This window comes from Nerophis ophidion, linkage group LG06 (assembly GCF_033978795.1).
Source record: "Nerophis ophidion isolate RoL-2023_Sa linkage group LG06, RoL_Noph_v1.0, whole genome shotgun sequence".
NCBI lineage: Eukaryota > Metazoa > Chordata > Actinopteri > Syngnathiformes > Syngnathidae > Nerophis > Nerophis ophidion.
The window spans coordinates 75,945,808-75,959,159 of NC_084616.1; the positions used below are offsets into that span (position 1 = coordinate 75,945,808).

The 13,352-nt window shown below is 42.4% G+C and overlaps 1 protein-coding gene across 1 annotated transcript in view; it reads left to right on the plus strand.

Annotated features, from left to right (window-relative positions):
* Positions 1-13,352, plus strand: part of celsr3 (cadherin, EGF LAG seven-pass G-type receptor 3) — a 245,899-nt gene that overhangs the window by 112,513 nt on the left and 120,034 nt on the right. Inside the window, 4 exon segments of the mRNA XM_061904867.1 lie at positions 2,066-2,235; positions 2,312-2,497; positions 10,087-10,197; positions 10,276-10,444. Of these exon segments, the coding sequence (XP_061760851.1) occupies positions 2,066-2,235; positions 2,312-2,497; positions 10,087-10,197; positions 10,276-10,444 (636 nt within the window).

Genomic DNA, 13,352 nt, shown 5'->3' on the forward strand with positions numbered 1-13,352 from the left:
TAGACTGGACGTCCTTTTTATTGTCATTCAAATTTAAACTTTACAGCACAGATAAGAACGAAATTTCGTTGCATAAGCTCATGGTGGTGCAGGATAAAAAATACAATAAGGTGCATATATAATTAAATAAATATTTATAAATAATATATAAAATAAATAAATATATATTTATTAGGGGTGGGCAAATTAATGCATTAATTACGCGTTAACTCATCAATCTATTAACGTCGACAATTATTTTATCGCACATTTGCGTATGTTGTTTACATGCTTTTATTTTGTTAACGCCTTTTCTTAACAAGATGGCGTCGCCCGGCGTGGAGGGGCTCTTGGTAAAGATGGAACATTTGGCAAAAATACCGGACAATTCTGCAAATTTCCCGGCTGACTTACAGCGTGGTCACTCCGGGATCACTTACGACCGCCAGACAATTCTGGATGTGGATAGATCGGGCCGTTTTGGACTGAATGAGGCGTGCTTGCTAGACCGGCTAGCTAGCATGGGAATACTTTGCCGGCTACATCCAGCGGCCTGTGAAGCAGCGGAGTATATGTGTTGTCTGTCTATTTATGAATAATGCAGACCAGGAGTGTTGGCTGACTTCTTAACGTTTGCTTTCAGAGCGTGCATATCACAACATACAAGATGCCGTCATGGCGACACAACCTATACATGCTCCTCACTCCTGTTGCATGCTGGGTAGGGTAGTTCTTTTATTCCCTGGCTCATAACATCACAATATAGTACCATGTATATGATGCCTTCAGTTTATCAAAGCACCAAGCAAACAATCGGAAAATTCCCATCATATCAATTCCTAGATATGGTCATAATTATTTTAAGTGCACTACGCAGAATAAACACAACACTATTAATATTGCTACTACGGATAATTTGATCAAAAATTCCCTAAAACAGCCCACTACCTATAATATAGGTTTTTTAAACATAAGATCCCTGATGAAAAAAATGTTTCTGCTGTTACCTCAGAAATTGCCTGTTCAGATGTTATGATTGTGGCTCAGAGATTTGTATGTAGATTATATTTATTTTCCATAACAAACAGGATAACTTAAATACCCTGGCAGTGGCAATAAGCTTAAATGTTTGTATTTACATTTTTGGAGTTGATTTTCATCAAATATGCTATTTAACTGCTACTGTTTAACAAGGACTGATTTAAATTGTGTTTGCACAACAAATGTTTTGGCGCTTTTGTTCATGTGGGAGAATATTCCAATAAAGGTGCACTACACACTACTTTTGAATTCATTATTGGGCTTTGCGTATACAATGCAGTTAATCGCGATTAATCGGAGAAATAGTGCGATTAACTTCCATTAAAATGTTTAATCGTTGCCCAGCCCTAATATAAATACATTACTTTACAGATAAATATATAGCACTTTTTCACATGCGCCCACGTTTATGGATGTATGTTATATTGTCTTTTTTATTCCAGCGAGTTAATCCACTTTGGGGGGAGTTGAGGGGATAATTTAATTATGATGCGTTCAAAAGTCTTACGGCCTGAGGGCAGAAGCTGTTACAGAACCTGGAGGTTCTGCTTCGGAGGCTGCGGAAACTCATTCTAGAGTCCAGCAGTGAAAACAGTCCTTGGCGGGGGTGGGAGGACACTTTGCAGATTTTCTGAGCCCTGGTCAGGCGGCGGCTTTTTGCGATCTCCTGGATAGGAGGAAGAGGAGTCCTGATGATCTTTTCTCTATAGTCGGCCTTTGCTAAAAGAATCTGGGGCTGAGGATTGAGCTGGAGGGTGGAACACATCGCAGAGATGAACAGACCACATGGGGACTTTGAGAAGAAAATGAAAAGCTGCAAAATGGAGAGCATGCAGGAGTCAGGCTGTAAAATACCATCATGTTTAGCAAATGTGTTGGAGTAGAAGAAGAAAAACTGCATGAATGACATTTATTCTCGTAAATAAATCGGCCGGGTCTTCATTTAAATTTCTACTTTCTTCAGGAAAAGTTATTCATGAGAAATTGAGTTCCATTCTTCTCCTGTCCAATGACTCATCTTTTTTTATCATTCTTTTCCCCCTAGTGATGCCCCACCCACATCGCTTCCTTGGAAACAGCGCCCTCTGGTGGGACCTGAAGAACGACGTAACCATCTCCACTCCCTGGTACCTGGGCTTGGTGTTCCGGACCAGAGCCCGAGAGGGCACCCTGCTCCAGGCCCAGGCCGGGCAGTACATCAGTCTGCTCTTCCAGGTCCTTCCCCTCGGCGTCTGTTCTTTTTGCTCCTCTTCCAGACTGTGTTCGCTGACATGTTCCATTTCCCTCCCAGGTGACCAATGGTCAGCTGGTGTTTTCCGTGACTCGAGGTTCAACCAGAGCGGTCAGGCTGAGGCTGGATCAGGTTCAGGTGGCGGACGGGCGCTGGCACGACCTCCAGCTCGAGCTGCGGGACGTTCACAGCGGGCGTGAGACGCGTTATGTTGCCACACTTCGCCTTGACTTTGGACTTTATCAGGTAAGAAATGCTTGACATTTTTGCTGATCTCCCAAAATAGATTATTTGGTGCTTACATCCAGCAAGACCAAACAATCCTAAACAGGTCTGTCCAGCTTGGAAACTGCAAAAGGAACCATTTTTGTTTTAGTACTTTTATCCCTATTGGCACCAACATTTGTACCTGTTGGTAAAATCCAAATAGCACGTGCAAAATAGTGTGTGCAAACTATACAAATAGTGGGCGTGTAACGGGTCATCTGCTAAGACTGTGTGCAATTAATAACACGTGCAAATGTAGTGCAGATTGTCCTATTTAAATGACTTTTTTGCATGGCTGTCACCATGGAGACACTCATTTCTCTCCACATTTACAGATGACAGCCAAATGGACTTTGCTGTTTTATTTTCAATGAAACAATAGAAAACACATACTCGTATAGTAGCACAGTTGTTGTTAGGGGTGTGGGGAAAAATCGATTCGAATACGTTGTGCGATTCAGAATCCATCCCATCCATCCATTTGCTACCGCTAATTCCCTTTCGGGGTCGCGGGGGGCGCTGGCGCCTATCTCAGCTACAATCGGGCGGAAGGCGGGGTACACCCTGGACAAGTCGCCACCTCATCGCAGGGCCAACACAGATAGACAGACAACATTCACACTCACATTCACACACTAGGGACCATTTAGTGTTGCCAATCAACCTATCCCCAGGTGCATGTCTTTGGAGGTGGGAGGAAGCCGGAGTACCCGGAGGGAACCCACGCAGTCACGGGGAGAACATGCAAACTCCACACAGAAAGATCCCGAGCCTGGATTTGAACCCAGGACTGCAGGAACTTCGTATTGTGAGGCAGACGCACTAACCCCTCTGCCACCGTGAAGCTTCGATTCAGAATCAATTTTCATTTTGAAAAAATCGATTTAAAAAAAAAAAAAAGTATTGATTTTTTTTTTATAAATCCAACAAACCACTACACAGCAATACCATAACAATGCAACCCAATTTCCAAAACCAAACCTGACCCAGCAACACTCAGAACTGCAATAAACAGAGCATTTGAGAGAAGACACAGAACAAACCAAAAGTAGTGAAACAAAAATGAATATTATCAACAACAGTATCAATATTAGTTACAATTTCAGCATTTTTGTATTTTTGTTCTTGTTTTTGAACACTGACTTTTTGCAGTGCACAAGACACGTTGTTTTCTCTCAATGTGGAACTCGATTTAAAGTATTTGCCCAGCTCTGATTCAGAGGCAGAAAGTCAGATATTAAAGGGGAACATTATCAGCAGACCTATGTAAGCGTCAATATATACCTTGATGGTGCAGAAAAAACACCATGCATTTTCTTAACCAATTTCCGAACTCTAAATGGGTGAATTTTGGCAAATTAAACGCCTTTCTGTTTATCGGTCTTTTAGCAATGACGTCAGAATGTGACGTCACCGAGGTAACACACCCACCATTTTCATTTTCAACACATTACAAACACCGGGTCTCAGCTCTGTTATTTTCCGTTTTTTCGACTATTTTTTGGAACCTTGGAGACATCATGCCTCGTGGGTGTGTTGTCGGAGGGTGTAACAACACTAACAGGGAGGGATTCAAGTTGCACCACTGGCAAGAAATCTGCCGCCAGATCCCCATTGAATTTGCCAGAGTGTCTTCACATTTGACCGGCGATGCTAAGACAGACATGGCACAGAGATGTATGGATAACCTGCAGATGCATTTGCAACGAATAAGTCAACGAAATCACAAAGGTGAGTTTTGTTGATGTCGTTGACTTATGTGCTAATAGGACATATTTGGTCGCAGCATGACTGCCAGCTAATCGATGCTAACATGCTATTTACACTAGCTGTATGTACATTTGAAACTGTATCGGTTGGGGACATCTCTACGCTGCTGATCCGCTTGAGATGGTTTCCTGTGGACGGGACTCTCGCTGCTGTCTTGGAGCCATTATGGATTGAACTTTCACATTATCATGTTAGACCCGCTCGACATCCATTGCTTTCGGTCCCCTAGAGGGGGGGGGTTGCCCACATCTGAGGTCCTCTCCAAGGTTTCTCATAGTCAGCATTGTCACTGGCGTCCCACTGGATGTGAATTCTCCCTGCCCACTGGGTGTGAGTTTTCCTCTCCCTTTTGTGGGTTCTTCCGAGGATGTTGTAGTCGTAATGATTTGTGCAGTGCTTTGAGACATTTGTGATTTGGGGCTATATAAATAAACATTGATTGATTGATTGATTGAAACTAGATACCTACATTTAATGCGAAACAAACACTTACCAATCGACGGATTTAAATTGCTCCAGCGTCACAAGATGCAAAAGTCCTGATCGTTTGGTCCGCACATTTTACCGGCGATGCTAACAAGGCAGCCATGCTATGGGCCACTTCATTAGGTACACCCATGCTAAGGCCGAATAGCGTCAATAGCTATTCGCTCAATAGCTTGAATTTCTTCTTCAATTTCGTTTTCGCTATCTACCTCCATATTAAGACCATCTGTTTCAATACATGCGTAATCTGTTGAGTCGCTTAAGCCACTGAAATCCGAGTCTGAATCCGAGCTAAAGTCGCTATATCTTGCTGTGGTATTCGCCATTGTTTGTTTACGTTGGCAGCACAGTGTGACGTCACAGGGAAATGGACAGTCGCATCGCAAATAGCGAAAATCAAGAACTTTAAAGCTTTTTTTTAGGGATATTCCGGGAGGTGTAAGATTTTGAAAAAAACTTCGAAAAATAAAACAAGCCACTGGGAACTGATTTTTATTGTTTTTAACCCTTTTGAAATTGTGATAATGTTCCCCTTTAAGGAAAGCCCTATTAAAAAGATGACATGAACTTTTACATCTCAGCTCTGCATTAAATACAAAAATTTTAGCTATGGACAGAGAAAGAAGTGGCATCAAACTTTGCACTCGTACACACGGGATTTTACTGCATATTTCAATTACTGTGATCGTCACAACTATAAAGAGGTTTTTATTACTTTGAAATGCGCAGATTGGACAGTGATAAGTTGAAATATGAGATGATGACACACTGCCACCTCCAATTAGACACTGATTTACTTTGAAATTGTTTGCCATTCACTGTCGGCCCGACATCAATCCCGACTGCTGAAACACTAAGAGTGTGAATGGGACTCATTGATTTATATTTCATGCTTGATGTTGCCGGCCAAGCATGGCTCTGCTGTGATGTGAGCGGTGGCCCACTCTGCATCGATCTGAATTTTTGTTGTTTGCTTTTATTTAATCAAGTCGATTGACGTCCGCATCATTTTCTGTGTGCTCTAAATACAACTCTTTTGATCCTCCAAAGACCTCACGTCCTTGTTGGAGTAGTCTCCCACGGTATTCTAGTTTTTTGTAAATGTTTGTGTCACAGGTCCCTCAATATCAATCAATCAATGTTTATTTATATAGCCCCAAATCACAAATGTCTCAAAGGACTGCACAAATCATTACGACTACAACATCCTCGGAAGAACCCACAAAAGGGCAAGGAAAACTCACACCCAGTGGGCAGGGAGAATTCACATTCAGTGGGACGCCAGTGACAATGCTGACTATGAGAAACCTTGGAGAGGACCTCAGATGTGGGCAACCCCCCCTCTCTAGGGGACCGAAAGCAATGGATGTCGAGCGGGTCTAACACGATACTGTGAAAGTTCAATCCATAGTGGCTCCAACACAGCCGCGAGAGTTCAGTTCAAGCAGATCCAAGACAGCAGCGAGAGTCCCGTCCACAGGAAACCATCTCAAGCGGATCAGCAGCGTAGAGATGTCCCCAACCGATACAGGCGAGCAGTCCATCCTGGGTCTCGACTCTGGACAGCCAGTACTTCATCCATGGTCATCGGACCGGACCCCCTCCACAAGGGAGGGGGGGACATAGGAGAAAGAAAAGAAGCGGCAGATCAACTGGTCTAAAAAGGAGGTCTATTTAAAGGCTAGAGTATACAGATGAGTTTTAAGGTGAGACTTAAATGCTTCTACTGAGGTAGCATCTCGAACTGTTACCGGGAGGGCATTCCAGAGTACTGGAGCCCGAACGGAAAATAGAGTTTTGAAAGTGTGTTCAAAATGTAGCCTCGATGCTGACATTTATATTTAAAGTGATTATAGGTGGTCGGGAACAACATGGCACACAAACAACTATGAGAAAGTGCAGACAATTAACTTTATAAAATTAAATACACAAAGGACATAAGTAAAATAATTTAAATGAGCTCAAATATACCAACAAACGAGGCACAATGATGCAATATGTACATACAGCTAGCCTAAATAGCATGTTAGCATCGATTAGCTCGCAGTTATGGATTGACCAACTATGCCTGATAAGCACTCCGGCAAATCAATGTCATCCACAAAGCTCATCTTTTGAGGATTCACGCACAGCATAAAACGTTTGGTGGACAAAAAGAGACAAAGGGGGAGTGGCATAAAACACGTCTTTCTGTGGCAGCTTCAGAGAAATTTGTACATGTAAACCAGGGGTCGGCAACCCGCGGCTCTTTGATCACTCTAATGTGGCTCGGCTGCATGATTTCTGACCTCCCTGATTATCAGAGATTTCCGGAGTTTAATGCCTTTCTCAGAAATCACCCGGAGCCAACATTTTCCGAATTTCACCTAGTCGATAATATATAGGGTGTGCCCTGATGGCATAGCTTTTACCGTCCTCTAAAACTTGTTCTCGCTCCCAGTTTTACACAATGCTATCTGCGTGCCAGCCGGTCAAATGTAGTATGCAGCCTATGCTAATACACGAAAGTGACGGCAAGGCACACTTGGTCAACAGCCAGAGAGTTTGCACTGAGAGTTGTGATATAAACAAGTTTAACACTCTTACTAATATGCGCCACACTGTGAACCCACACCAAACAAGAATGACAAACACATTTCTGGAGAACATGCTCACTGTAACACAACATAAACACAACAGAACAAATACCCAGAATCCCACGCATCCCTAACTCTTCCGACTACATTATACACCCCCCCAACCCCACCCACCTCAACCGACGCACAGAGGGGGGGGATTTTGGGGCTAGCGGGGGTGTATAATGTAGCCTGTAAGAGTTAGGGATGCATGGGATTCTGGGTATTTGTTCTGTTGTGTTTGTTGTGTTACAGTGAGCATGTTCTCCAGGAATGTTTTTGTCAATTCTTGTTTGGTGTGGGTTCACAGTGTGGCGCATATTAGTAAGAGCGTTAAAGTTGTTTATATCACAACTCTCAGTGTAACCTGTATGGCTGTTGAACAAGTATGCCTTGCAGTCGTTTAAGTGGGTCTATAGTAGCCATATATGAATCATTTCTGGGATGTGCTGGATATTAGTACATGTTGTAGAGGGCGGTAAAGGCAGCGCCTTCATAGCACGCCCGTATTAGTGCTGTTGGGGCAAAAATCAGCATACATTCGCGAGAATAGTTGCTCTGATATTTGGGAGTCGCCCGGAAAATTTGGGAGTGTTGGCAAGTGTGATTCTGTCGAGCGGCATTGATTTAAAACTCTGGCCGCGTGTCTGAGACCCCTGGTAAATACATAGCACAAAGCAAAAAAAACAAACTCTGAATGCAGTGTTATTTCATTTTAAATTCCTAAAGAGTTTTGTGGCTCCCATTGTTTCCATTATTTTGTGAAACGGGTCAAAACGGTTCTTTGGGTGGTAAAGGTGTCCGGCCCCTGAGTTAGCCTAAATAGCTAAATAGTTTTTTTTTACCCTTTGCTTTCATATTTCACTGTTTGTTGCGTTTTTGTTGCGTTGTCGCTTGATTGTAAAATAAGTCATGTGTTGTCAATATTCAGTGTTTTATCGTTCATAGTTAATATTGTAAATCTCACATTCTTTATTTATATTGTGGGTGTCTCATTTAGTAAAAACTATTTTAATTCCATTCCGATTTTTAAGGCGGCCTTTATTATTCAATCAATCAATCAATCAATGTTTATTTATATAGCCCCAAATCACAAATGTCTCAAAGGACTGCACAAATCATTACGACTACAACATCCTCAGAAGAACCCACAAAAGGGCAAGGAAAACTCACACCCAGTGGGCAGGGAGAATTCACATCCAGTGGGACGCCAGTGACAATGCTGACTATGAGAAACCTTGGAGAGGACCTCAGATGTGGGCAACCCCCCCCTCTCTAGGGGACCGAAAGCAATGGATGTCGAGCGGGTCTAACATGATACTGTGAAAGTTCAATCCATAGTGGCTCCAACACAGCCGCGAGAGTTCAGTTCAAAGCGGATCCAAGACAGCAGCGAGAGTCCCGTCCACAGGAAACCATCTCAAGCGGAGGCGGATCAGCAGCGTAGAGATGTCCCCAACCGATACACAGGCGAGCGGTCCATCCTGGGTCCCGACGAGCGGTCCATCCTGGGTCTCGACTCTGGACAGCAAGGGGAGGGGGGGACATAGGAGGAAAAAGAAAAGAAGCGGATGATCAACTGGTCTAAAAAGGAGGTCTATTTAAAGGCTAGAGTATACAGATGAGTTTTAAGGTGAGACTTAAATGCTTCTACTGAGGTAGCATCTCGAACTGTTACCGGGAGGGCATTCCAGAGTACTGGAGCCCGAACGGAAAACGCTCTATAGCCCGCAGACTTTTTTTGGGCTTTGGGAATCACTAATAAGCCGGAGTCTTTTGAACGCAGATTTCTTGCCGGGACATATGGTACAATACAATCGGCAAGATAGGCTGGAGCTAGACCGTGTAGTATTTTATACGTAAGTAGTAAAACCTTAAAGTCACATCTTAAGTGCACAGGAAGCCAGTGCAGGTGAGCCAGTATAGGTATATATGTATGTATATATGTATATAAAGGTATATACAGTACAGGCGTAATATGATCAAACTTTCTTGTTCTTGTCAAAAGTCTAGCAGCCGCATTTTGTACCAACTGTAATCTTTTAATGCTAGACATAGGGAGACCCGAAAATAATACGTTACAGTAATCGAGACGAGACGTAACAAACGCATGGATAATGATCTCAGCGTCTTTAGTGGACAGAATGGAGCAAATTTTAGCGATATTACGAAGATGAAAGAAGGCCGTTTTAGTAACGCTTTTAAATTGTGACTCAAGGGAGAAAGTTGGGTCGAAGATAATACCCAGATTCTTTACCGAGTCACCTTGTTTTATTATTTGGTTGTCAAATGTTAATGTTGTATTATTAAATAGAGGTCGGTGTCTAGCAGGACCGATAATCAGCATTTCCGTTTTTTTGGCGTTAAGTTGCAAAAAATTAGCGGACATCCATTGTTTAATTTCATTAAGACACGCTTCCAACTGACTACAGTCCGGCGTGTTGGTCAGCTTTAGGGGCATGTAGAGTTGGGTGTCATCAGCATAGCAGTGAAAGCTAACACCGTATTTGCGTATGATGTCACCCAGCAACAGATACACCGGCCCCAGACACATTTTTCCTTTAAATTTGGCCCCCGAGTCCCAATAATTGCCCAGGCGTGTTTTACGAGGTCAAACACTGTTATTCAAATCACATGCTTCCATCCATTATTTATTATTATCTTCTATTGACCCTTTTTCTCCCCCTTTTCCATTAGGGAACAGCAATAGTGGGAAATGAGATTCACGGTTTGAAGGTGAAACATCTGCACGTGGGAGGAGTGTTGGGCTCCGGAGAGGTCCAGAACGGTATAAAAGGATGCATACAGGTGAGAAGAAAGGGATGGATTATGAATGAAGCTGAAGCCAATTTGTCCTGTGGTATTAAACACACCGTCTTACTCCAGGGCGTCCGTTTGGGCGTACGACCGGACTCCCCACCTCTGCCCCGGCCTTCCAGGACGGTCAAAGTGGAGATTGGCTGCAACGTTGTCAACACCTGCGTCTCATCCCCATGCCCCGCCCACAGTCGATGTTCCGACCAATGGGAGCGACACACCTGCATATGTGAACCTGGTGAGCGTCTCCCCTTGATAACACAGTCCGATCCAACTCCTATTTCACAGCTCGTTTATACAAGACATGGAAAGAAACTTTTGACGACGTTCTTAATTGGCTGAATCTAATGAGGCGGAATATGAAGGAGGAAAAGATTAAAGCGGGAGTAGACCCAACAGAGATGGAAAACACGTGAAGAACCGAGCCAGAGAAGATGAAACACGGCCACAGACGCGTTCAAAATGTTAATGGTTAATTAAGCGAAGGCGACGGCAGACGGGAATAATGTAAACAGCAGAGGTTTACTTATCATGTTGGAAAATGGAGGGAAGAGAAGAAAGAGATTTGAGAAAAACTCATCAAATAGCCTGGAAACGTTACTTGGATGGATCTTTTCAAAGAGTTGAGGAAGAATATAAAATGATATATAAGAACAATAACACACAAAAAAAAACGTTCATAAATAAAGGTCTAATAACTTCCAAAATTATATTTACAAACCCCGTTTCCATATGAGTTGGGAAATTGTGTTAGATGTAAATATAAACAGAATACAATGATTTGCAAATCATTTTCAACCCATATTCAGTTGAATATGCTACAAAGACAACATATTTGATGTTCAAACTGATAAAGAAGTTGGGAAAGGTAGCAATAAATACTGATAAAGTTGAGGAATGCTCATCAAACACTTATTTGGAACATCCCACAGGTGTGCAGGCTAATTGGGAACAGGTGGGTGCCATGATTGGGTATAAAAACAGCTTCCCCAAAAAATGCTCAGTCTTTCACAAGAAAGGATGGGGCGAGGTACACCCCTTTGTCCACAACTGCGTGAGCAAATAGTCAAACAGTTTAAGAACAACGTTCCTCAAACTGCAATTGCAAGAAATTTAGGGATTTCAACATCTACGATCCATAATATCATCAAAAGGTTCAGAGAATCTGGAGAAATCACTCCACGTAAGCGGCATGGCCGGAAAACAACATTGAATGAACCTGACCTTCCATCCCTCAGACGGCACTGTATCAAAAACCGACATCAATCTCTAAAGGATATCACCACATAGGCTCAGGAACACTTCATAAAACCACTGTCACTAAATACAGTTTGTCGCTACATCTGTAAGTGCAAGTTAAAGCTCTACTATGCAAAGTGAAAGCCATTTATCAAATGTTTACATTATGACACCATTTTTTAAATGAAATAATGACCCTGTTTCAAAGTGTTATCCTTGTAATCGTATGACTTATCATACTGTAAATTACTTTTGGGGGAAATTGTACTTTTTGTTCCTCCCAATCAAAGTAAGACTTTGTTCTCAAATGGACACTTCTTCCTTTTCATGGTAGGGCTATTTTTTTTTATTACTATACTATTTTCAGTGTGGCTTTCAAGCAAAAACAGCAAAACGCTGTGCAAACACGACAAAGATAGTGATGTGTATTTCTGGTCTCGTCGTCCTCGCCCGGACAGAAGGGTGACACGGCAGTCCAGCTGCATCAAAAGAGACTTCAAAGACGCTTTACTGAACCCATCCATCCATTTCTACCACTTGTCCCTTTTGGAGTCGCGGGGGGGTGCTGGAGCCTATCTCAGCTGCATTCGGGCGGAAGGCAGGGTACACCCTAACCAAAAGTTGCTTTATTGCAAGCGAGTGTCATTATGCAGGACTGCAGTTCCTGGAGGAGGTCAGGTCAAGAAAATGAGGCACTCCTAACCTGGAGGAGCTAAACCATAATCAGTTTTTGTTCTTTATTCCGTGTGTGTGTGTGTGTGTGTGTGTGTGTGTGTGTGTGTGTGTGTGTGTGTGTGTGTGTGTGTGTGTGTGTGCTAAGTCAAGAGAGCACATCCTGACTATAAGGATAGAATAGAATAGAATAGAATGGACTTTATTGTCATTATATTTGCACATAATGAGTTAAGGACTTCAACTTAAGGGTGCGGTAGTGGGATCAAATATGGAATGCAAATAAATTACACAAGAAGTAATAAAGATAAAACTGAAAATTGATATAAATAGACTACTCTACAATAAAATTAATAAGCAACTCTGAACAATATACAAAACAATATACAAAATACTGTACAATATACAGAACAAGACAAGATAACAATCAGTGTCGGATGTATTGCACTCGAAGGGTAATATTGCACAGTAGGGTATTAGGGTAGCATATTGTATAGGGGTGAATTATTTATTATAAGTTAGAGTTCAAGATAGTGACTGATTGATTGATTGATTGATTGATTGATTGAAACATTTATTAGTAGATTGCACAGTACAGTACACACTCCGTACAATTGACCATTAAAAGGTAACACCCGAATAAGTTTTTCAACTCATGGTAATTCAGTGACAGCTCTGGGAAAGAAAGAGATGTTCGTATGCAAGTGTCTGGAAAACAACTGCTTTAAGTCATAACTTAAATGTTGGCGTTGAGCTAGACAGGTAGTCTCTTCTCAAGGACAGTGCTATCACTTTTGCATTCCGAAGTCCCAATTATGGCCTCTTTCCTTCGAGAAGTGATCCAATCCACCTGCGAATGTCAAACTAAGGGACCTTATCTCATTATGTGCTCAAACTGAAATACCGCTATTGACTTAAACTCGGTGGTTTGCTCTCTCCAAGGTGAATATGAAACAATTCACCATATGCGAAACATAACATGAGCTAATTAAGTCACTTCAAAAAGAAAGTAAGAGTAAAGTTGCTAAGAAGAAAAAGTTTGCAAATGAGAGCAAGTGCTTGGAGCAAAGATGGAGGGAGTAAAAGAAGAATGGTCTCGTGTGTGTGTGTTTCGGAGCCTCGGGCCCGGCAGCCTAAAAAAGGAAGCGCGGAGGCTACGATCTTCCTGTAGAGTCCTTTACGAGCCGTGAGCTAAAGCTAACACCTTGAGGTTATTAACACGGAACACAACACAC